Source organism: Anser anser, assembly GCF_964211835.1.
Source record: "Anser anser genome assembly, chromosome: 4".
Classification (NCBI taxonomy): domain Eukaryota; kingdom Metazoa; phylum Chordata; class Aves; order Anseriformes; family Anatidae; genus Anser; species Anser anser.
The window spans coordinates 31,325,021-31,348,500 of NC_139724.1; the positions used below are offsets into that span (position 1 = coordinate 31,325,021).

General features: G+C 35.1%; 1 protein-coding gene across 8 annotated transcripts in view; it reads right to left on the reverse strand.

Annotated features, from left to right (window-relative positions):
• The window catches only part of GRIA2 (glutamate ionotropic receptor AMPA type subunit 2), a 106,440-nt gene that overhangs the window by 41,304 nt on the left and 41,656 nt on the right, over window positions 1–23,480 (reverse strand). For 7 of the 8 annotated variants that reach the window (XR_014583357.1, XR_014583358.1, XR_014583359.1 and 4 more), the window contains 4 exons: window positions 21,813–22,052; window positions 16,559–16,755; window positions 12,955–13,008; window positions 9,909–10,070 (listed from right to left, as the gene is read on the reverse strand). Coding sequence is in view for 5 of the 8 variants with exons in the window: in XM_083833732.1 (XP_083689858.1) it covers window positions 9,909–10,070; window positions 12,955–13,008; window positions 16,559–16,755; window positions 21,813–22,052 (653 nt within the window). In the remaining 3 variants the exon portion in view is untranslated. Of the gene's footprint in view, window positions 1–9,908; window positions 10,071–12,954; window positions 13,009–16,558; window positions 16,756–21,812; window positions 22,053–22,876; window positions 22,914–23,480 lie in introns of those variants that run through there. The other variant, XM_083833735.1, reaches the window with a different exon arrangement.

Genomic DNA, 23,480 nt, shown 5'->3' on the forward strand with positions numbered 1-23,480 from the left:
CATGTCCTATGAAAAGAATCCTCTCTCTCACTAAACATGAAGTGAAATGCCCCAGTTGCCAAGATGAAAAAACACAAGGACTATATGCTATTTTATTCAACCTAAGTTCAAAATGTACTACGGAACGTAATGAAATTTATCAGTTGCAGTTGCCAAAGATTAATCTCAAAAGTAAAGATAGAACAACGTCATCCAAGACTGAATAGGAAATATTAATCATGTGGTGTCCAAGAAAAACTGGCAAGATGCTGACCTTTCTTACTTTTAACTGCTGCCCAGTCATTCACAACATACCAATAACCCTTAAAGTGCCAGTATCCTTTTTAAAAGATACTGTCAGTAACTGAATCTTCTAAAAATGAAACACCAGAAAATATCCCCAGAAGCACAAGATTTCTTTTTATATGCGTATTTTGAAGCTCTAAGATATTATAAAAAGATTCAATCACATAATGTTAGTCTATTAGTCCTGAGTTTAACCCAATGCCTGTCCACTTGCTGAAGATGTAAAGCTGGAAGATAATCTCAGAGATTTAAATTGTAATGAAAAAAAAAAAAAAGGATATACTTGAGCAGTAAAAAAAGAAATGAAAATATGAAGGCATAAATGTAAAAGAAACAAACAAGAAAACAGTAAGGAAGAATTTTGCATTACAAAAAGTGGAATTCATTTTCTCTGTAATTGGATGCCAGCAACGTCAGCAATGTCTAAATCTATCCTTGAGATACCAGCCTTTTTGTTTGCTTTTTTTTTTTTTTTAAACATAGTCAGGGAAGAAATTAGAATTTTCAGGGAGTGATTCACTTGACATGTTAGACACCTTCTTCACATAAAATGACTCTTGCCTTAGATTCCATTAATTTAGTCTCCAGTGACTTATGTGACTACTAGAGGAGTCCAGGGCAACCAGCTTAGATACAGATGTCTATACTGCAGACACACTAAAACAAATGAAAACCACCCAAGGGGACTTTGAACTACCCATTCAGTTGAAATGTAATACACCAGTGAGAAAGGCAAACAAGTAATAGGGTATTTGGGGCACAGACTACTAGCTGAGTCAAAGACAGCAGTGCTACTGTACCAGACATTAGGGAGACCTCAGCTAGAAGAATGTATGCAGCTGAAAGTGTTCAAGAAGGCTGAATTAAGACTGAAACAGGTACAGCAGAGGGTTCGTCACCATGTACAGGGTGGGGCATGCTATTGGAAAAGCAGGAGAAGAGACACCCTACATCACAGAGGTTAAGAGAAACAAGGTCGAAAAGCAGATTGAGCATTTTCCTTGGATGGAGTGAATATTCAAAGAGAGGTAATAAAGGAAGTGTTCTTTGCTGCAAGAGTAAATGGATAGAATCAATGCGTATAAGATGTTCAGCATTTTTCCTTATATTTAAGCAATTTAAATATACTTAAATATAAACAAATGTAGAACAAAAGCAACGCATATACAAAGACTCAAACTGTGCGTCCCTGTAGCTTGTGGGTATATAAACAGTTAGGTTATGGCTCTGTATTACCATTTAATTTTTTTTTGTCCTAACGGTTCACTAAGCATTTTATCACCTTGTTTGCAATACTTCACTAAGCTATAGAGGTTAAATTGAACACAGTAAATTGTGACAGCAAATGGTGCCTCGTTTTAATAAATGCTACACCTTTATTTTGTTTTTATGATTATGCTTTCATCTGGAACTGCATATTTTTCTACAACAAAGTATTACTCTACAGGAGTGTTCGTATATGCCACTCAACAAAACAGAATTGCCTTTTCGTAGTGCTCTGTACCAAAGAGGTCATTTTTGGTTTAAAATTTCATAAAGATATACCAAAAAAACTCTATGTCTTTTATTTCAGAACTGCTGAAAACTAGTATACAGATCTAGAAGCAATCTTACATTTTCATATATTATATATAAAAACTACATATATAACATAAAGAGTAACTTGTCAAGGACTAGTCAAGGAACTCGGGAACTACTTCATGTTTGTGTAGACAAATTAATGCAGCTTGGGCAACTATTTCTTAAGGTTCTTTAACTAGAGGGCTATCCGGGGGATATATTGAAAACTGACAGTATTACACACATCTTGGAAAACATTTGAAAGTGTTTTGACAGATGACAGTGCAAAAATCACTAATTGATGGGAAACTGCTACCTCCTTAGGGATGTCTTGTTATACCTTGCATACAGTCATGACAGAGCATGGGAACGCAAAAGTTTACAGTTTACACTCATTTCTTTTTACTAAGTTCCTTATTAAGTCTATTAATTCTTGCCCTATTCTCATCCATTTTTCTACATATGTTTTTTTTAAACCCTCCTAATTCTCAAACCTAATGATCAGTCCTGGTGAACTTTATATCACCAGACAAACAAACAAAAAAACACAATTACTTAGATTTGAATCCATGGTGCCTGACAGAAATAGTATAAACAATTATTTGGATTTGAACCTGCAGCATTTTATTTACTAAAAATGTGTCTTCCAATCCATGGCACTTTACTGTGGAAACTAGCCATACTGACACAGTAATCGTAAAATCTTATTTATTTGTGTAATCGTACCTCTAACCTTAAAAAGAATACATTTTCAAAAGAGGAATGGTCTTTTGATGATAATGCTTTTTTGATGATAACAATCACCTTTAATTTACTATAAACCACAAAGAATATACGCCTCTTTAATCATAACCATACTAATTCATAAAACCTTTTTTTCTTCAAGACTAAGCTAGAGAAAAGTATGCTATTCTTCACAGTGTTAAAAATCAGCAGGATCCAACAGCAAACACTGATGTATATGGGTTATAATATTGGAAATACACAATACAGGAGCATTTAAAGCAGAGGATGAGAATGTACAAATAGGAAGGGCACAGTCCTCTCTGAAAAACTGTGCTGTAAGAAACTGATTTGAAAGGGCTATTATGAAAGTTTAAGTGTAAATATAACAAATGGGAAAATTAAAACTGGTTGTTGCACATGATAGCAAACTAGAACAATATGCACATGTAAGTAATCTTAAATAAGATCAACAATGAAACTATGCTGTCTTTCTAAAAATGAATAGGTGTATTCAGAACTGCCTTTAAAATGCTTCTTCTGCCTGTTGGCATTTAAAGATCTTTTGTATCATTAAGTCTAGAAGCAATAGGACACAGAATCACCCTTTTAATCCACAAAAGAAGCTTCTTAAGAGTTAAGAAACAAAAACTAGCCTAGTACATTTTGTCTGCTTTCCACTCTGCCTTTTACAATGATGACCTCTTTTTAGACACTCTCAAAGTGAGAGTGGCTTATCAACCCTACTGTGTGGTTTTGTTTGTTTGTCTTTGTTTTTTTAACTGCTTTACTCCCAAAACAGACTGGAAACTCTTTCAGTTCCTGTGTTCTATCACAAGAGTCACTCCCACTTCAAAAATTAACATTAAAGTTAGTGATAAATCATTAAGTATATGTGACTTAAGGAAGGTATACATTTTAAAATGTAAAATGCTATTTTACTAAAATATTTACTGAAATATAGACTTCAACCACTACTCTTTTTTATGATAAAAATGGTCATTCGAGCATTACCTGCGGCAAATGTCCTTGTTGAATTGAGCTTTTAACCAAGAGAAAATTATTGACATGATTATGAGAGTGTATTCTGTATCATTTTCTAGAAAAAAAAAACACTCATGGTTGTTGCAATTAACTCAATTGGTAGACAAAACTGTATTTTTTTGTTAGAGATTAGATCAAACATTTGGTATCAGTCATTTCATAATACCATGGTATCCAAAGCCCTTCTACTTTCACGATCAATTCTCATCTACCCTATCCAGCAAACAGCCTATGTATTTGCCTATTGTGTCTACGGAAAACACTTTTCTCCTGTTTGCTCCAAAGTAATTCCAAGACAAAGACTAACAGAATTAAATAAGCCAGCTTCAGTAGGTCACTGATTTAACCACGAAGTAGTACAGTAATTGCCAGAGAATAATAAACACTTTTCTACTCTGCTGCCCCTAGATTTTGGCTAACAATATAGGCTGCTACCCATGTTGGCTGGTTCTTAACACCAGCTGGGCCCCAGCAGTCAGCCTGCACATCTCCTCTCCTTGTTCACATAGGCGACCCTCAGTGCCTCTCCTCCTCCCTTATCCCCTAGGCCTGAGCAGCATCCTGCCATCTCACAGCTGCCACCACATTTCTGCACCTTCCACCTACAGCCCTCTTCTGAATAATCACCTTCCTCCTACTGCTACCTTCAGCTCTGCGAATCCCCCCTCCTCTTGTCCCCACTTCTCCATCAAGCTATCCCACCAGAAACACCGATCTTGGTGAGGCCAGAGTACACCTGTACTTTCTGAGCTCTGCAGCATGAAGGAATAGCAGCCTCCAGGTGTTTAGATCAATCATATGCAGGTGAGATGCTGGATGAAAAAAATGAGAAAGAGATCCTAGGAAAACAGAGGCAGGAGGTATCCACTGAGCTCTGTTGGCTGAATATCCTTAATCACTGATAATTATTAAGGATAGGTGGATTCAAACTCAAAGAAAGAGCTGCACAGGTACATCAGGAGCTGGCTCAGTAGTTCTCCCCTGAAGTCCTGCAAAAATTTTGCTTTGGCACAGTTCAGACACTTTTACTTGTAGTATGTCAAAGGATCTGGGTTAATAGGCCCTTTGTATGTCTGAGACAAAGCTGGAGATATTGCCTCAAACCACCCTCTGCTTTCACTGACTTCCATTCTTTGAGTTTTCTTTAAAAAGCTATCCTAGAATGAGTGATTACTTACGTAAAGGAGCCTTAAGCTGTTAAAAAGAGGCATGTAGTTTAACACTCACGTTTCTTACACATTTTTCATATATATTTTCGCAAGTAGAGAAGACTGAATATTGGGATTCAAAATTCCAGTAAAATTAGACAGCTAAACCACCAACTGATGTGTTTTTTTGTGCCCAGCAATCAGGTAGACAGAACACAAGGACAGAAAAATGTAGGCATAAAAACCTCACACATGCAAGAGTACAGTTTTATACAGACACTTAAAAAAAATCAACTCTTTAATTAGGACCTAATAACAATACTGAAACTAACTTTTTATTATTATAATAAATTATTAATAATTCACATGGAATTACTCGAATTCAGTCATAATCAACCATATTTTTCTATTAAAACTATAGTTGATGCAACAGAGTATCAATTATAACTCTTATTAAAATGTCTGTCTTTAACTCTTAAAAATACATTTTCTAGCATGTTGCAATCATAAAAATAATACCCCCAAAATAATGATATTATTTAAGTAATAAAGTGGTGGTCTATATCTAGACTGCTTCCTGAATTTCACTGTCTTCTTTGTTACTATCAGTCATCTAAATTTTATTTATTTCTGCAAACTAAATAAACACTTTTATATTTGTATGAGAGTAAATATACATTTGTATATTATACAAATATATTTGTATAAAAGTTTGTCTGCATGTTCTGTGTATTCCTTTCTTGAGATATACCAGCACCAACAGAGTTAAACCAGAAGCTCTGAAGTATTCCCTACTCATTCGTCATGACTGACCAGTTTAAGATCAGCGGTTTTCACCTTTTTCAATTTTATCATAAACAGCATGCCACTTGGTACTATATCTATGTACTTTGAATTCTGTTATCATAATATCTTCAGGAACAAATAGATTTCATAAGAATTTTTTACAAGGCTAGAGGACTGTTAAAAAGGCTTGAATATGTGAAACTACTAAAGGCAAAATCAAAATGTAAAAATAACCTATTATTTTCCTATCATAGCTATACATTGATGGGGGGGAGGGGTTATGAAACTTAAAATGCAATCTTGTAGGTGTTCAGAATGTTTTCATAAACAGCATGAAGGAATTTAAGCCACTGAAACGGGCTGCAATGAGTATCGGGCTTTTGCCATCTTCCAGGACAGTGGTATTCTCTATGAGTCTGAGATGCCCTCGGCTTTCAACGAGGCAGCCCCCAATTCTTTTCTGCATGCAGTTTCTGTATATTTACACAAGTTGTCTCAGGTACGTCCTGCACACACCAAACCTAAATTTGCTGTTAGGAAAGCTCATCACAAGGTAAGATGGTTTTCTACTCACCATATCTCACTAGCCTTCAAAAGGTAATGAACTGAGCCTCTTCCTGAAATTATACCAAGGGCTGCCCCCATTGAAAGGGTTAATAAGAATAGGAAGTTGGAGCATTTGGATGTGAATGGAGCACTGCCTTTCAGTGTTCTTTTGCAAAGGCAAGAGGTTTGCCTTAGACATAATAGCCTGATACACGAATGCTGTGAAGGCCGGGTGTATTTGTAAAAACACAATAGTGCAAAAGAGGAATACAACTTTTGCTTTGCTAGCAGCAAAGAAATTAGCCAGGCTGCTCAATGATGTGTTTCAAGACCTCCACATTATTGGCAGTTTAAGAACTGTATGCAGAGACTGAGAACACCTACAGTTAAAACAGACACATTCAAAATTAAATTTGAGGTAAACTGAGTGTATCAGCTTTGTTTTTGAAAGATAAGTCAGTTTGAAAAAAAAAAAAAGGCAACAAAGCAGTAGTTTTAAGTTTCTTTCTTTTTAACAATATAGGTAGTTTTTTAGTCAACAAAGGCACAGTACAGTAACCAGTAACAAGTAACATCTTATCTATGTCCTGAAAGTGAAATATATTTCAATTAATATTTTATGAAGACATATTTTTAAAGCAATTCGATCCAGGTCCTCTTCTGGGCATCTGTGGCATTAGTCTTCAATAAAGTTTATCTTTCTTGAAAAGCATATCCCTTTGCAATGCACTTTAAAAAAGAAAAAAAAGGAAGAGGTGTCTTTCTCCATTTTCAAGACTGTACTTGTGACTGGGATGCCAGTCATACTGCACTGACTTATATTTTATAATGTAAATCCAATGATAATATAACACAGTTGCAATGCTTTTGCCTGCAATGTGATGTATGCAACACCAGGAATAACACTGCCCCCACTGCTGGGGAGTTGGATGTGATGTTCTCCAACCCACACCATTCTTTGTTTACCCGCTAGGAGCAAGTAACCTCCTTTCGATTATATATTTGTAATACAAAAATTCAACCAGCTTTCCTATTTGTTTCATAGAGAAGTTGTAGTCATAGCTTTAGAATTACAGAATGCACGGGAACTGGTGACATAAGCTCATTTATGAACAGTGGCAGTTTGGATAACTGCCTTCAAATCAAAGGTGATTAAGGATATTCAGTAAGATAATGGAAGAGAGAAATGAGAGACCAGTGAGTTAATGTACCTCAGTAACTTAAGACTTCTATACACTACTCCAAAAAGTGTAGGATAATTCAAATGACTAGCATGTTAATATGCAAAGGAATGGCTTCTTCAAGAAGGACAGGCAGGGAATGCAATTCAATGCAAAGAGGCATAAAATCCTTTATTTTACAGGAATGACCAAGTGCACAGATACGGTATGAGACTGTCTAAATCAGCAGCAGTACAGAAAAGCAATGCAAAAAAGGATCTGGATATTAGTGTGCATCTCATGATAAATGTAGTTCAACAGTGTCATGATGGTAAAAAAAAAATAGTACCACAGAAAGAAGTACTGAAAGGAGTACTGCATCTGAGCTACACAAAGCCAGTATTTCCATTTGTACAGCACAGCACTCAGATGAGGTGCTGAACCCAGTCTGGCATTTCAGAGAAGACAGGTACCAACTAGAAAGGTTCCAGAGCAAAATGACCAATAGGATCTGAGGGTAGAAAATTCAAAGTTTAGTTTAGCCAGAAGGAAAGCAAGAACAAATGTGGCAGCCATCTTCAAATGTAGAAGGACAGCTAAAAAGAACTTCCTCATATCCACTGAAGCAGACAAAGCAGTAAAGGAATTAGGAGACAAAGACTGATTTAGGGTAGAGCGAAAAGGCTGTTTAAACAGTAAAACTGACTGCCTGGGAAAGCTGTGAAATCACTACCCATCAGGAATGGCACAGGTATTCTGTCCTCAGGCAAGGGGGACGGACTGGATGACTGCTCAAGGGCCTTTTTTGCCCTATTTCTATGGTATCCATGATTCTCCTCTGCCTCTAGCTCCCTCAAGGATGGGAATGAAACGTGACATATCTCTGCTGCACATGACACGAAAACTGAGAAGTAACATGAATAATAGCAAAAGATAGTACGCTATGCTAAGGAATACAGTAACCAATACAATCAAATTCTCCAAATATAGTGATATACATCCACTTCCCCCCCAGTCAGTACCTCTAGCAGTTGTAAATTATCAGATAATTTAGTATAAAACTTCTCTGAATATTAGTGTGATCCTGTATATTCCTTGTGCAGACACTATATAAAGGAAGACAAAATCAGATCGGGCTTTTAAATTGAGTTTTCAATTGGTTTTAAATCACCTAACTAATCAAAATGTTATTCACTTAGTTTTCCTATCCATAACAAAATAAACCCCAAAACGTAAGATATTCCAAATACTCTCCTTCACCACTTTCAATTTCTAATATATTTTGAAAGGACCTTATATGGAAGAAAGAAACTGTGATAAAGTTACATATTTTAATGTTATAAACAAACAATTACAACTATTTTATCTAACACACATACAGTTTTTCCCCCCTACCAAATTACGTGTCCCACTAATTTCTTTTCCATCAACTAGGAAAGCTTCATTCTGTTTTCAGTTTATACTTTTTGTCTTTACTTATGCCATTCACAGTGATTATTTCCAGACTTAAGATTCTGCAATATTAGCAAACTTGAGAATCAGAATGTAAATAGTCCTTATGTAGCTTGTATGACACAGGCTTTGGCTTTTATCAAACTTCAAATAAGAAATTCACTTGTTCTGTCAAACATTTTTAAATAAAAAAAATAACTACAGAAAAACCATAGCTTTAACTAAGTCCTTGAAAATTTGGCCTCATAAAAAAGAAAACCTGGACTTTTTTTAAAATTTACATTAAGGTTAGTACTTTAAAGGATTTATGTTCCAGGAATTTGCAGAATGGTCCTTCCATTTCTTGCTGAAGCTTCTTATCCATCTCTTTACAAATCAATAATATACTTCATATTCAAACTAGAGCATAGAAAAGTTATTCCTGTATCACTTGCCATTTACCTTTTTGTAATACTATTCAGAGTTATTTAAACTCTTTGCTCATTTTAGTAGAATTTCTGATTGTGGTACTTAAAAGAAAAATTATTTAGTATTGAAATTGCATTATTCTTTTTAACATCTTGCAAGCAGTAATTGATCTGCATAACTGCTACATAAAATAAGATACCATTATCCCAGTTTTATGCAGAAGGAAAGCTGAGATAGGGAAGTTTACATTCTTGCCCAATGCCACATCTTGTATCACCTGACTGAAATTAGACAATATTTCTGTACCACAGACGTACTTTCTAATTTTAAGTTTTTAATTTTAAAAGTCTTTGTAGGATTTAGGCATCTGTCTCAATGGAACTGTCCTACCATTTTGTTGGGAGATAATGTTTACCAGAAAGTACTAGATCTGTGCTCCCTGAAAGCACACATATGACTATATATATGTGCTTCTAAAACATTTCAAAACAAGAGAAAAAACAAAGAAGTCAGTAGCTACTTAATATATCATCACATCAAAACAATTTTCTAACAAGCTGTCAGGCAGATATTTACAGTGATAAAAGAAAAATTCAAGTTGTCTTCAATATTTTTTGACAGTTCAGTATCTTTGTCGAACCAGCACTATGATAGAAAATGTTAAAAGTACCCGAGAGAAATATAAAATCGTGTTGGCACAGCTGATTTTGTAGGGTTTTCTCCATCTCTCTTCTTTCTGTTCCAATCCTCTTACTTCCAGAACATCTATCATCGTTAAAACAAACGCAAGACATACCTTAATTGTACTAGTGTGTGCACCGGGATATTCTTTTTCCTCTAGTGTTGACCAACGTTGTATAAATTTTGACACCAAAGGATCATCATAGTCAACTATCTGAAATCCTGAGACATTAGCTCCTCCAAACTGAATTTTGGATAAATCTCCATCAGTAAATCCCTGAGCACAGAAAACATGTCTGTTACTCCAACAGTTCTGGCAGGTCTCAATAGCATACACATATGAAGAGTTACCATATGACTTCTACTGCAAAAGCGTAAGTCAAATATTTTCTTCAAACAGGATCCAGGTTTATAATCCTGGGCTGCCAGGATTAAATCAGCCAACAATGCTTCTTGCTGCTCACTAGACAGTGAGCACCTTCATAGAACAAGTGCTGAATGGATCTATCTTTGCCACAATTACTTTCCTAAAAAAAACACTTAATTTCAATGTGACTGCATAGATTAGAAAGGCAGTAACAGATAGAGTAAGCTTTAGCCATGGTTTAGTCTTGTACCAGTTAAGGGCACAGTTGTTTTATTTTTTCAGCAGGAACACTGAAGCATTTGGCAAGACTTACCGTCTCCCCTGTCTCCCCCTCCCTAGTTCTTGATCGCACAATCTTTTCACAAATTTTGGAAGAAGGAAACAGTTCTTAAATCTCAGCTATTTTTCTTGAACTTTTTTTTTTTAATAAAATGAAAGCAGGTTAGACTAAAACAGTTCATTTTTTTGCAAATTAAATGAGGGATACCTAATTCTGTCTACCAGTGTTGACAAATAAATATCAGATAAACTCATCACTTCAGTTGTGTGGTGTTACTGAACACTTTCTCAGCCTTTCCATTCAGATCAGCACCATTCTGAATCTTCAATTGTCTTGATTCATTCCGAGTTATTTCCATATATCTACAAATGTATCTGTATCTAAATTACATATTTGTGGGCTGGAAAGACTCTGCCAAGAATAAAAGCATGAAACACAAATGCACATCAAATTAAAGAGCTTTGCCAAAGTGAGAAGACAAATCTTGTTCATTCCTAATGAAACCAATGAGATTAGGATTGGATTTTTAGGTCAGCACTGAATGATTTGAACCTGCATTCTGAATAGATTATTTCTGATGTGTGCTTGCCTTTGTTGCTGTTCACCAGCAGTACATACATTTTGATTTTTCATGTTTCATGTTTTAATGTGTCCCAAATAACCATACAAATGAATTTACATGAAGTACTGATTTTAGACACTTCAGTTTAAATGAACCTTCTGAGTGAACACAAAAGTAGTAACCTCAGACCACATTATCAGACATTGCTACAACTGCTATACTAGGTATACTTCATCTTAGCAATGCTCATCAATGATATGTTGATGCATGGTAATATAGACACTTCTAAAGGGTCATTAAACTTATTATTGTGAGCTTAAAGTTTGCACACGAGCATTCATTTGGCCCTTCTCCATTTATCAGGATGTTTTATTCTTAATATAGATCAATTTCTTGACTGACTGATCAGAATGGAGGAGAACAACCTCACAGAAAGGAAGAAAAAAAGATGGATTCAGCAAGAAAGACAGAATATGATCAAGTACTAGGTACTTCTGACAGAAAATAAACATTTTAAAAAACATTACCATATATATATATATATACATGATATTATACAAAAGATCTGCAATATTTGCATTTAAACTGCACAAACTTGTAGTAAGCAAATAAAATACTAGGCTTTAAAATACATGATTCAGCAAGTTTAAGATCTTATGGGCTTAAAGTTACAAACAAAGCAATGACTACAATAACAACCAGTCAACGTAATGAAATACACTAGGCAATTTTTCTAAAATATTTATTTCCTTTAAGGCCTAAAATAGTTGTACAACATATGCAACAAAATATCTAACAGGGAATTTTTCAAATTCTGTAAGACTTTTATGCTTGTTTAGTGAGCATACACTACCTTAGCTTTTCTGACCTAAGAATTAGTTAATAAATTTACAAATGAATCCCCATTGTTCTGCTTTTAAAGAGGCCTTCAGAGTATAAAGCTTCCTTGCTGCTGTCTAGCAACATCTATGATTCCAGCCTTATCTGGAACGGAGAAGTGTTTTGTTCAAAGGTTGGTAGGAGATGGGGATTATATGTGAAGCATGATAGGCACACTGTGGTCATTCTTTTTTCCTCAGCCCCTTCTCAAAGGACTATGGAAGACAAACTGTAAATAAGAGCACTCCAAGGGCCCTGCTGAAATTTTTATTAGTCAAACCCTATCATAGTCCAAGAACAAAGAGATGAAAAAAATGATTTAAAGGCACTCCCACCATACAAGCCTCAAAGCTCTTTTTTAGAACAGAATAACTGACATTCAAGCCTACCAAATTTGCTTTATCTGTTGGCAAAAAGAATGGATTAAATTCCTTGGCTGCAGTAAATAAGTATTGTTGACTTTAATGTCAGTAAAATGGCCGTTCATCTTTGGACAATTTCAAAAAATAACCTTGACAATTTAGTGAGTTTTCTGAACCTTTCCCCTTAGGAACAGTATTAGCTATACCGTCCGATTACCCGTGTTCAGGGAAATATTAAATCAAACTGATTGCCAAGCCAATGTGAGAAATGAGGATATGTGAAGCTGAGACTTACTAGTCCAGCAGTATCAAAACTGAGTGCTGTAATTTTTAAATACTTCAGAGGTGAAAGAAGAAACATCAGTTATCTGAATGAATGGATCAGCCTACAATCTGGAAAGTTGTTTTTTCCAATTTTCCTACCTACCCTGACTTTTCTAAAGTAAGCAGGAAAATGGATGAACCTCTACTGGAGGTACTGAGCAGTCTTCACTCCCATTGATGGGAATATAATAGGAAGCATTTAAGCACTGAAAAGACTGAGTCAATAAAACACCATCTGAACACATGCATTAATTCAGCAAGGATAACAACGTTTAGCTTTTCTTTATTTTCTAAAACCCATTTAAAACAAAATACTAGATGACGTTCTTCCAGAAGCAGTAAAATGAATATTATGGTTATCGTAAAACATTAAAAAAATTTGCTTACCAGATTTGCAATGATATAATGGTATCCTTTAACATGCTTACCGATTGTGATAACCTGTAAAAAAGAAGAAATACCCCCATAATGGAGAATGTTCAGCTGATACATGGACTGAGACTTAAAAGCTACTAAATGTCGTATGACGTAGAAGTTAGTTATGAGCTTTATCAGATGCAATACAAAGTTTGTTCAGTGCTTTACTTTTTTATTTTACCAAAAGCACTACTGAATACACTCTTTGCTGGCAGAAGTTAGTCACATTGAAGTCCAGGTCCCAAAACCTGTAAGAAGAGGAGCTGAATGCTAATTACTATGCTGTATATTAAAGGCACAATCTGGACAGGAGGGAGCAGGTATCACACAGTAGAGGTACTAGAAGCACTTTATCTCAGACATTGCTGCTTAGCTGCTTAGATTCTGCTCTCTTTGTAGCAGAATTATAACACTCCTGGAGATAAAAAAAAAAAAAAAAAAAAAAAACATTTAAAAGCCCACTGACATTAATGAAAGTATCTGCATTATGAAGAAGGCTTTTGAAGTTCAAATTGTTTTTTGTTGCCCTAAGGCTTCCCTATAATCTCTCTCAAAGCCAGCTGTCTCCACCGGCAGGGAAGTAGCATGGATTCTTCCCCCATATAATCCAAATTAAGACTATGTCTTCATGGGGAAGTTTGCATTTTGAAGCAAAAACACTTCTCCAGAGAAAGGATACGGGAGTTAAAAGGACTCTAGAGGTTTCTTCCATCTTTTGAACAACAAGAACAACTCAGAGAACAGGAATATAAACTATTCTGAGGGAGTTGGTGAACTGAAAGTATTTTTCAATATAAACTTCCATTAAGTGGCTGAAATCTGGAGGAGAAATTATAACACCGGAGAAAAACAAAAATGATGAAGCAACTTTGAAAAAAAATATCTTGTGTCAATACAATGATCCAAGAACTACATAGCGTTATGGGGAGAGCTTGAAGTTGCCACTACAGCTTAGAAAGTTAGTGGGGGTGAACCAAAACACTACAACATGCTTGTTCAAGAATGGAAAGCATGGAAGAAAGCAAAGAATTTACCGTTCAATATATAAAGAATCCATATCATACTCCAATAGTCAAGGAAAGTCCAGTCAACTGAAAGCCTGCTACACGTCTCAGTAACAATACAGAGAAAAAGAAGAGGGATACTGATACTAAAGCTCCAGTTCAGAATAAATCTTGTAGCAAAGTAGGACCTGAAGAACCTCTTTTGCAGTTAGAGAAGAAAATCAGAAGGACACACAAAGATACTCAGAGGACAAAAACACACAGACACTGACAAAAATCTTTATTTGAAATAATGCTTCACTTTAGGTGATGGAGAGATGGAGAAAGTTAATGGAGAAAGTTATTTTAGATTTTATTTTAGACTACTTGAGGAAAATTAAAACAGATTCACTGTATTATGTAAGGAAGGGAAGTCACAGGATTAGCAGTGTAAGAATAAAGTACTAAGACCAGACCAAAACTCCAGAAGCTGATAGGTTATCTTGCAAAGAGAATCTCAATGCTAAATGCTTGAGAGAGTTGACGCTTATTAGTTCAAGAGACTGTATTCTAGAACAAAGCAGAAAACTATTTTCATGAGAACAAATAACTGGAATTATGTTAAATGACCAGTGTGGCTGATCCACAAGTATCTAACACTCTTACGTGACTTAGAAAGCAGACAAGCAGAAACAAGAGTTTATCCATCCACATGCTTTAGAAGTGGCATAGGCCTGTTTGGGATAAACTCAGAAAATCTAAGTATCAGAAAAAAAAGAAAAAAAAAAGATTCACATCTATCAATGCGAGCATCTATACGAGCAAGAAAAATATCTTAGAGATGAAATCAAAAGGAGCAGCAGCCAAAGAAAATCACAGGTCTATTACTAAACAAACAAGGAGAGTAAAAATGAATGGTAACTAAACCAGAGCATTCTTTTCCTCAAAGACTGGCAAAAGAAGTAACTGAAAAAAAATTAGTCAGCCAAGCCTTCATATCAGGAAAGAGATTATAATGAATATTATATATTTAATTTTAAAAGAATCTAGAGGATAATAAGATGATAAACAGCCAGTACAGTCTTGTCAAAATCAAAATATGTCAAGGCAATTTTTTTCCTTTCTGTGATATGATAGCCATCCTAATGGATAACAAGGAAGCAGCAGGTACAACACATCTTGAGTTTAATAAGGCTTTCATCCTGGGTGACATCATTACAAGCTCTTAAGGGAATTTGTACATAAGTCACCATAAGGTAAGCAAACAACTGTTTGAAAAGCTATAAGCAGTATTTCTGTCAAACACTGCTCTGTTCAGTATACTTACTAATTACATGGAATTAATCAGTATTTTTTAAATCAGGATATTTATTAATGGGAAGTCTGAAAATATGATTGTTTAAAAAAAACTGCAGATGGTAACAGAGGGAAGTTGCAAATGCTGTGAAGAACAGGATCAAATTTAAACTGATCCTGAAAATTACAGAATCATTTTGAATTCGCATACACAAACTGTAACAGAGAAAAATACAGTGAACTCCATTTGCATGCTGATATACAATGCTCATTGCCTGAGCCTCAATTACAATGACCTTCATAGCAAAGACCAAAATAACAAATCCTCCAAAAAAGCTTCAAACTAATATTCACCTAAATACATCTACTAATATAGCCCTAGCTAATATATCCCTACAGATGGTGTAAAAGGTCAGGCTTAAACAAACATGGAACTATCCCTATAATATTCCAATGTGCTCTGTATGAATAAAAAGAGGAAGCAAGATAAAGAGACAACATGGAAAAAGGCCCGCCTAGCCGCTACGACTGTAGAGGCAGATTTGGAGGTAACGCAAAATTTTGTATCCAAATGCTGTGATGCTGTTGTAAAAAGAAAAATATACAAACAAACCGATAAAAAAAAAATGACAAACAACATATGTGGGGATGCAGAGAAGACATTTTTCTGTCATGTTTAATGTTCTTAGGTCTTAGCTATGGAAGACAGCATCTAATTTTGGTTAAGACATTTTAAGATAGAGACAAACTGAAGACAGACCCAAGGACAGTACAATGACAAGCAGCTTAGGAACACGAACTATGAAGAAAATTACATGAAAAAAGAGAAGCTGTTGAAACAGCCTTCTAAGATGTATAAGGTTTTTGGAAAAAAGCATTAGAAGTAGAAATCATTGTCTAGTGTAAGGCGTACTAAGCCTTAGCCATAATATAGCTATATTTGTAATGCACCATATATAATAGCATATAAACTACATATATGTATACTACCTAGACAGACTGTAAAATAGCCTTAAAGAGATTTTATTATTCTTATTATTTTTTTAAATAATCAGGATAGTAAACCATATGGGATGATCCACATAGAATTATCCTGCCTTTGAGTAGAGCGAAGGATTATAGGATTTGTATGTTCTCTTTCTGTCCAATGTGTATGTAGTCCTCAATACAAATCTGTCACTTCCCAAACGATGCATAACTATCAAAAAAATAGGATCAACTGAAATGATGCTTACATTGGTCTTACTTATAGAATATATCTAATTGTCATCGCTGAAAAAATGAGAATAGCAAACCTGATCAACAATGTCGTTGACTTTATCACGCTCACAGTCCAAAATCACTCGCCTTTCCTTTTTTACCTCTAGATCTTGAAATAGTGAACGGTAAGTTTCATCTTTTCTGTCATTGTTAATATTTCCTACGTTGATAGCAGTCACTTGCCATTTCTTTTCAGCTGCAGAATCCAGCACAGCTTGCAATGTTGATAAGCCTAGCGATGCATAGGAGAAAAACAAACAATATGACTGATAAAGGTTCAGGAATAACAAGCTTCTAAGAATGTGATTTATGAGATTACTTATTTAAGATTTCACTGTTATTCATTTCACCTATCATACATTGTTAGGACTCCTCAGAAATTAAGCTATGTGTGCGCCCAAATTGTTCTTACTGAGTGAAACTTTACTTAAACCATTGGTAGGGATCAGGATAGAGCCTTGTAAGGACAATCTTTTGGTTTTGCTTCAACATTTTTCAGAAGGAGATTTTGCCAGTTCACTAATCCATTGCTGGAATTCTATAGACTGGGAAAGAGGTCTTCTAAGAGAAAAAATGATCCAATTATAGCAAGTGGATCAGTTGTTTATTACAGAATGCTATTTAACTGTTCTGTACTTGTGCAGTAACCTATTTTAAACCCTGTTCTCACTGAGGCCTATGGCCTCATGTCACAAAGTTATTATTCCTGTTGCCACAGTCCCTGACTGTGAAAGAAAGCATTTCGATATATGCATTTTTCCATACAGATAAGCAGGCCCAGTGCTAATGCCTACAAGCAGTCTATAGAAGTTTGCTGCCATTTTATCCTTTGTGACATATTCCTGCCAGGAAGCTGTAATCTCTGCACAGCTGCAACTGTCTGCAAAATATTGTAAAATCAGTGACAATTTTACATGACTGGTTTTCCTGTTCAAAGATTAAATCACTGAGTATAAAAACATGATAATTACTGCTAAAAATGAATTCCTGCTCTTTAACAAATACCTGTGTCCAACAGCACAGCAACTTCCACTCATATTTAAATCCCTCCCAGAGAATTCTATAGATCTCTAGAGACAATAATTTTAAGGATAGCAAATAGTATTACAAAAAAAAAGTCACCAAAACTGTCAGACTATTTCTCACAATCCAGCTGACATTTTTGATCATTCATCTCCCTTGAAACCACAGAACACCAGGAGTCATTTCTTTGAGACAAATTTCTGACCTGGTATGTAAAGGAAGCTTTATGGATAACTGTCATGAGAAATATTGGTGGTTATGACCATAAACGTAGAAAGAAAGTGCTAAGAATCAATTTGTCTCATAGTAGATTGGTCGGTGTTTAGCAATTCAGCTTCGTAAGTGAAAATGGTAATATATAGCTATATACAAGGTTGGTCATCAGCAAAGGAAGAAAATGGCAGGCTTCCAAAAACATAACTTCAATGATTATGTCAAATAGTTCCAGCTTTTTATATTGACTTTAAAGAGGAATGATATGAAGTTTTATATGTCACGCAACAAAACATTTTAAAATAATAGATCACTACATCCAAAGGCACATACAAACTATTTATATCATGCTAAAGAGAAATGTAGACATCTGGTAAAAGGAAAAGATAAAAGATGTACAGTGTACGTTAGACCATTATAAAATACTACAGTAATTCCATACCTCAAAAAAAACATTCTTAATAACAATTTTCTACTTTCACCTTTGTTAACTCTTTCAGAAGTTCATGCAAGACAAGGAAGCAATTTTTACTATGCCAGATTGTTTATTTTTTTCCCTGACAATATAAAACCCACTGTCAATTCTGGTCTTAGATTTATGGTTTTACTTCCTGAATTCTTGCATAAGTTTTTTACTCCAACTTCAGAAGGAAATGTCAAGGCATTTTCCAGAGTAAGTGACAACATCTTTACTATTGTGCAACTCTATGATCCTAGAAAGTCATCTGCAACTTGTTAAGCAGCTGAATAACACTGCTTCCTAACATCAAGAATAGGTATTATAAAAGGGAAATGTTATTTTGGGAGGGAAGAGCATAGTTCTTCTCAGAAAAAAATATTTTTGATGCATTAGCAATGAAAATGTCAATGCATAATTAGTAGGAATAAAAAAGATAAAGGGAAACTATAAACTAACTTTCAGAAACAAATGCTGTTGCAGGTTCCTCTATCACATATGAAATGTATAGCTATGTAGTGTGCTAAGTCCTGAGGGCTTTGTTTAATAAGGGATGTTTTGTAGTCTCTTTTCACTTCTGATAAGCTAAATTTCATCATCCTTCATTGTAAAATGTAATGTTTCCTTATCTTCATTTGCATATTCAATGAAATATCACCTTTCCTACTATTAGCAGTGAGGACCCTATCAAGGATCTGATAAATTTTGCAGCGCATATTACTGCTTTAGTTTGCATTTTGTTCCTGTGTTTAACAAATTTGTTTATTCCACACACACAAAATAAAAAAGAAAAATTAAACATCAACAAACTGAAATGGATCAGGCAAAGACACTTGAATCAGTTGATTCATATAACATGAATCACTGTTTCAGATCTTATTGAGTAGATTTCAGGTCCTCCAATCTGTCTTTGTATGTCTCCTCTAAGCCAAAAAAATCTCAGGCATGAATTTATAAGGGCTATTAATGTTAATACTATCTATGGCAAAGGGTTCCTCTGATCTTCCATTTTTCCTTGGGACTTTTCTTTTTTTGAGCACCCTCTGCACCCTGGTTTTCTTGTTCTTCAAGGTGAGAGAGTTGTCATCCTCATCCCTCATCCTCATACAATTTAGTTTATAGTTTACTGTGATGTCTGTCAATAACACAATGGAAAAAAATGAAAGAAATCTTTCACAGCAATACTTTTGTGGATGTGGAATTATTTGGACAGAGGTAAAGGAAGTCGGACTCTGCAGAGAAGAAAACTCTAACAACTGTTGCTGTTTTTGACTGCATGAATATTTCTGTTTGGGAACTCTGTGTTCCTGAACCTCTTGTGGTTATGATGAGACAAACTTAATTCAGTGAGCTCTGAAAGGGAGGACTGAATAGAGGCCGAGTGAATTAGCGATTCTGTTACAAATAGAAAACTCCAATAATGTCATTACTTTTTTCCAAACTGCACTGTTTAGTACTGGCAACACAAAGAAAGTAAGGAGGATAAAGGATGCAGTCACATTAAATGACATCAAGTGACACATTAAACCAGTAATAGCTTTGACATGCATATACTGAACGGTCTCACTTCTTATAGACGGGAAAAGATAGGAAATTGTCCTGCACTTCATCTAGTCAGCCTCTAACCATTGAGGAGCTGTAAAAGTAGCAATGAATTATTCTTTTGGAATAAGTCATTAAACTAATTCCTATTAGCTTTCATGGTTTCCATGAAGTCTATCTTTTATCTCACTCCTGGAGGAGGAAGTATCTCAAATTATACATAATTCCTTAAATATACAACACAAACACTTATGCAAAAGTGGTGGAAGCGTGGACCCTGTATATCCAGGATCTGCTGTCAGAGTTGCTGCCTACACACTGCTTGACTCTGCAGGTTAGCCTTGTGTAGGCAGTGGGAGCACTGAGGAGCAATGATTTACTCAGTATAAAGGTAGGAGTTTCATGTTTTGGAGTTCATTATCACTGGGGTGCCTTGCCACAATTAAAGCATACAAATCAAAAAAAAAGGCATAATCAAAAGGTGACTACAAGCAACAATTTCATGCTGTTATTCCTGGCTAGATTCAGCCAGTGCAGCAACAAGGTGGTTTTTAGAATTTACTAAATATAAATCACATGCAGGTCATGTACTGCACACTGCTAGCTGATTGACAGAGGTTAAGCAACTAGCTTCACATCTGCCCTTTCTAAAAAGGCAGTGAATGTTTCTGATTCTAATGTGAATTTGGAAAGGATCTACCACAGAAACGAGCTTAGGATTCATCATCACACATGACATTATTGTTGGAGGCTATATGCCTGCTTTAGTTTTTCTTACTTTAGGGCTCAGAACAGTGATAGAGAACTGTTTTGAGTAGGTCCCTTCAGCTTTTCCGAACAACTATGGATAAAAAGTCATCAAAAGGCAGAGAATCTAATGTCACCCCATAACTTAATAAAATATGGTGTGACAATATGAAATTAACCATCCTTCAAATCCAGTGGAATCTTACTATTTAATGTGCGTTTAATTCTGACCAGTGAACATGCAGATGAGCCACTAAACAGCCTTTTTAAAGGGAAGAGTTGAAGAAAAAAAGTTAGCCATAGGCTACTAGGTAAGGAGAACTCAAAAAACAGAATGACAATAATGGAATTCCAGAAAGGGTAGTCATAACAAAATACTTCTTTATAATGTTTCTTCTCAGAAAACTAATATACCACAATTTACAAGTAATTCTTCCCAGTTCATAAACTGTTATGCTATTATTATGACATCCATAAGGGCATAAGACTTGTGCAAGCTATATCCTGGAGTAAGTTGCCTACAAGCAGAGGATTTGTGTTTATCAACAACAACAAAAAAGAAATAAAAAAATATAGAACAAAAACTACCAACAACTAAACTCAACAGCGGAGAGGAATTTGAGTATCTGTCAAAGGTCCAAGATTCTTGTTTGCTTTGTGTCCAACTATTGATTTTGCATGTTGTTTGGAGTGAATCTGTGCTAGTAGACTGCCCTTGGTGTTCCCCAACTCTGTTGAAATACAGCTGAAGTACAACACAACTCAGAGGTGGTAATTAGGCATCTAGTACCTGGACAGTTACCTTCTGGAGCCCCAAGTTTGCAACAGGGAGTTCAAGCAGTCAGCTGTAGTGGCAGTGTGAAGACTAGCTGTTTGGTAAAAAGAATGGTCTCACAGGCTTACTGATGTTCATGTTTGATTCTGTAGTTTTAAATACTTGGCATGCAACTCAAGAGTTAAGTGTAGTTGATAAGCAACATGTTACATGCAAAAACATCTTAGCATTTTTATTAGCTTTTCATTTTTAAATCTTTAAAAAGATGATTCTTTAAAAAGAAAAAATCATAGGAACTGTTTTACGTATGAGTAATCTCTCATTACTTATCAGCACATGCATGCCATTCTATTAATGCAAACTGTAATAATTTCATTCTCATTTAAACAGTTTTGTATTCTTTACTAAAAACACATTTCTAAACCTAACTTTGCATTTTCTGCATGTAAGTATTCCTGTCCTCCTTCTCTAAGACTGATTCAACATTTCAGTGAGATATATCTAGCAAACAGAACACAGTACCGTATCTCACCTCTGTCGCTGTCATACAAATATGCAAACTTGGTCCACTGATAGTATTCGATCAAGCTAAGAAGAGCTCCCTTGAGGTCAGGTCTCATCTGAATGACAAATGGATGTGTTCCATCTGTTGGGAAGCTCGGAGTTATGAAGGAGACATGAAGAGTCCCACAGAATGATGTTATGGTATTTACAGACTTTTTGTCATAGAATCCAAAAATAGCAAAGACTCCTCTTGAAAACTGGGAGCAGACTAGGATAGAAAAAGAAAAACAGTTAGGTGGGAGAATTTTTTTTCCAAGAATTTATTGAAAATTCTATCACATATTTGAGAAATAATGAAGTTGTCTGATCACGTAACAGAAGAAAACAATAATACTCTGTTAGGGAGATAAATTGTTAGTATTATTAATTAGTAATATAAAACTTCAACTAAAAATAAATTCAGGGATGTATTTCTTATTCCTAGAAAATTTAGAAATAAAAGTCACGAAGTTATTCTTAAATTCAATTTATACAATAAAGAATAGTGGTATAAACATCTATGGCAGCTGCAATTTATAAAATGAGTCATGACCACACATACTATCACAGAAACAGATAACTTTTTGTCATTAAAAATAAATTGACTCTGAGATCAAGCCTCCTTGAACTTTTTGCAAAATACCATAAACATTTTTCTATTCAGGGAAAGATAAAGCGAGAACTAGAAGCAAATATCTTCATAGCAGAAAATAAGTTTCTGATTTGCTTTAAACCCCCTGACTTTCAGGCATTATTATAATTCCTGCATTTTTGGACTCAGCAAAAGCTGGTCTTTCTGGATGACACTTGCAGTCATGTTGCAGAAAGAATAACCTCATAGATGTAAATAACATGCTGATTCCTCTTTTTTTTTGTAATCACTTGAGACAATTCAAGCCAATTGATGAATGCTGCTGATCACTGCAGCCTGTAAAAGAGCTGTTTCTTCTAGGTCATCCTGTTCTTTGACAATTCAGGTTATACTAGTGCCTAGGTTTTAAAAGCAGGGCAGAGTAAGGAAAAAAACCACTCTGATTAATTCTGAGATATCACCTATGCATTCTTTGGTTTGCATATTGTCACCTTGAACAAGAGACAGACCCTTCTAGAGAAAACATCTACTCAGCCTCATTGCAATCCCTGCTACACCTGGCCAGCTGATAGATATAAATCACTATGTCACTGAGTCTAATTTTGCCCAGCTACTTAGAGCACTAATCCCTGAATATGATTCATTGATAAGGGCAGAAATTAGTTGATTTTTTTTTTTTAATTTCTCAGATTTGAATGCTAACCAGTATTTTCTCTTTTAAAGTTATCACATTATTATTTAAAAAACAAAAAAACCACACCCTTCTACCTGTTATTATTATTCATTTCTATTCTCTGTTCACGATTTTGCTTATCTACCTTTGCTCCACAGTCATCTCTTACCATAGTTATTCCTATACTCCTATATTCCTATATACTCCAATTAAAAGCATCTGAACAGCATGAGGGAAATTCTGGGTCTACCAGTTTCAACAGTTATTTCCTATTAACTTTAATTAGGTCAGAATTTCACCTCAGGTGAGAGAATACAAATGATGAAAAAAAGATGAATAATACCCCTTTACAAAAGGACATGGCAGGTATTCCAGGGTGAGAGTACAAGATG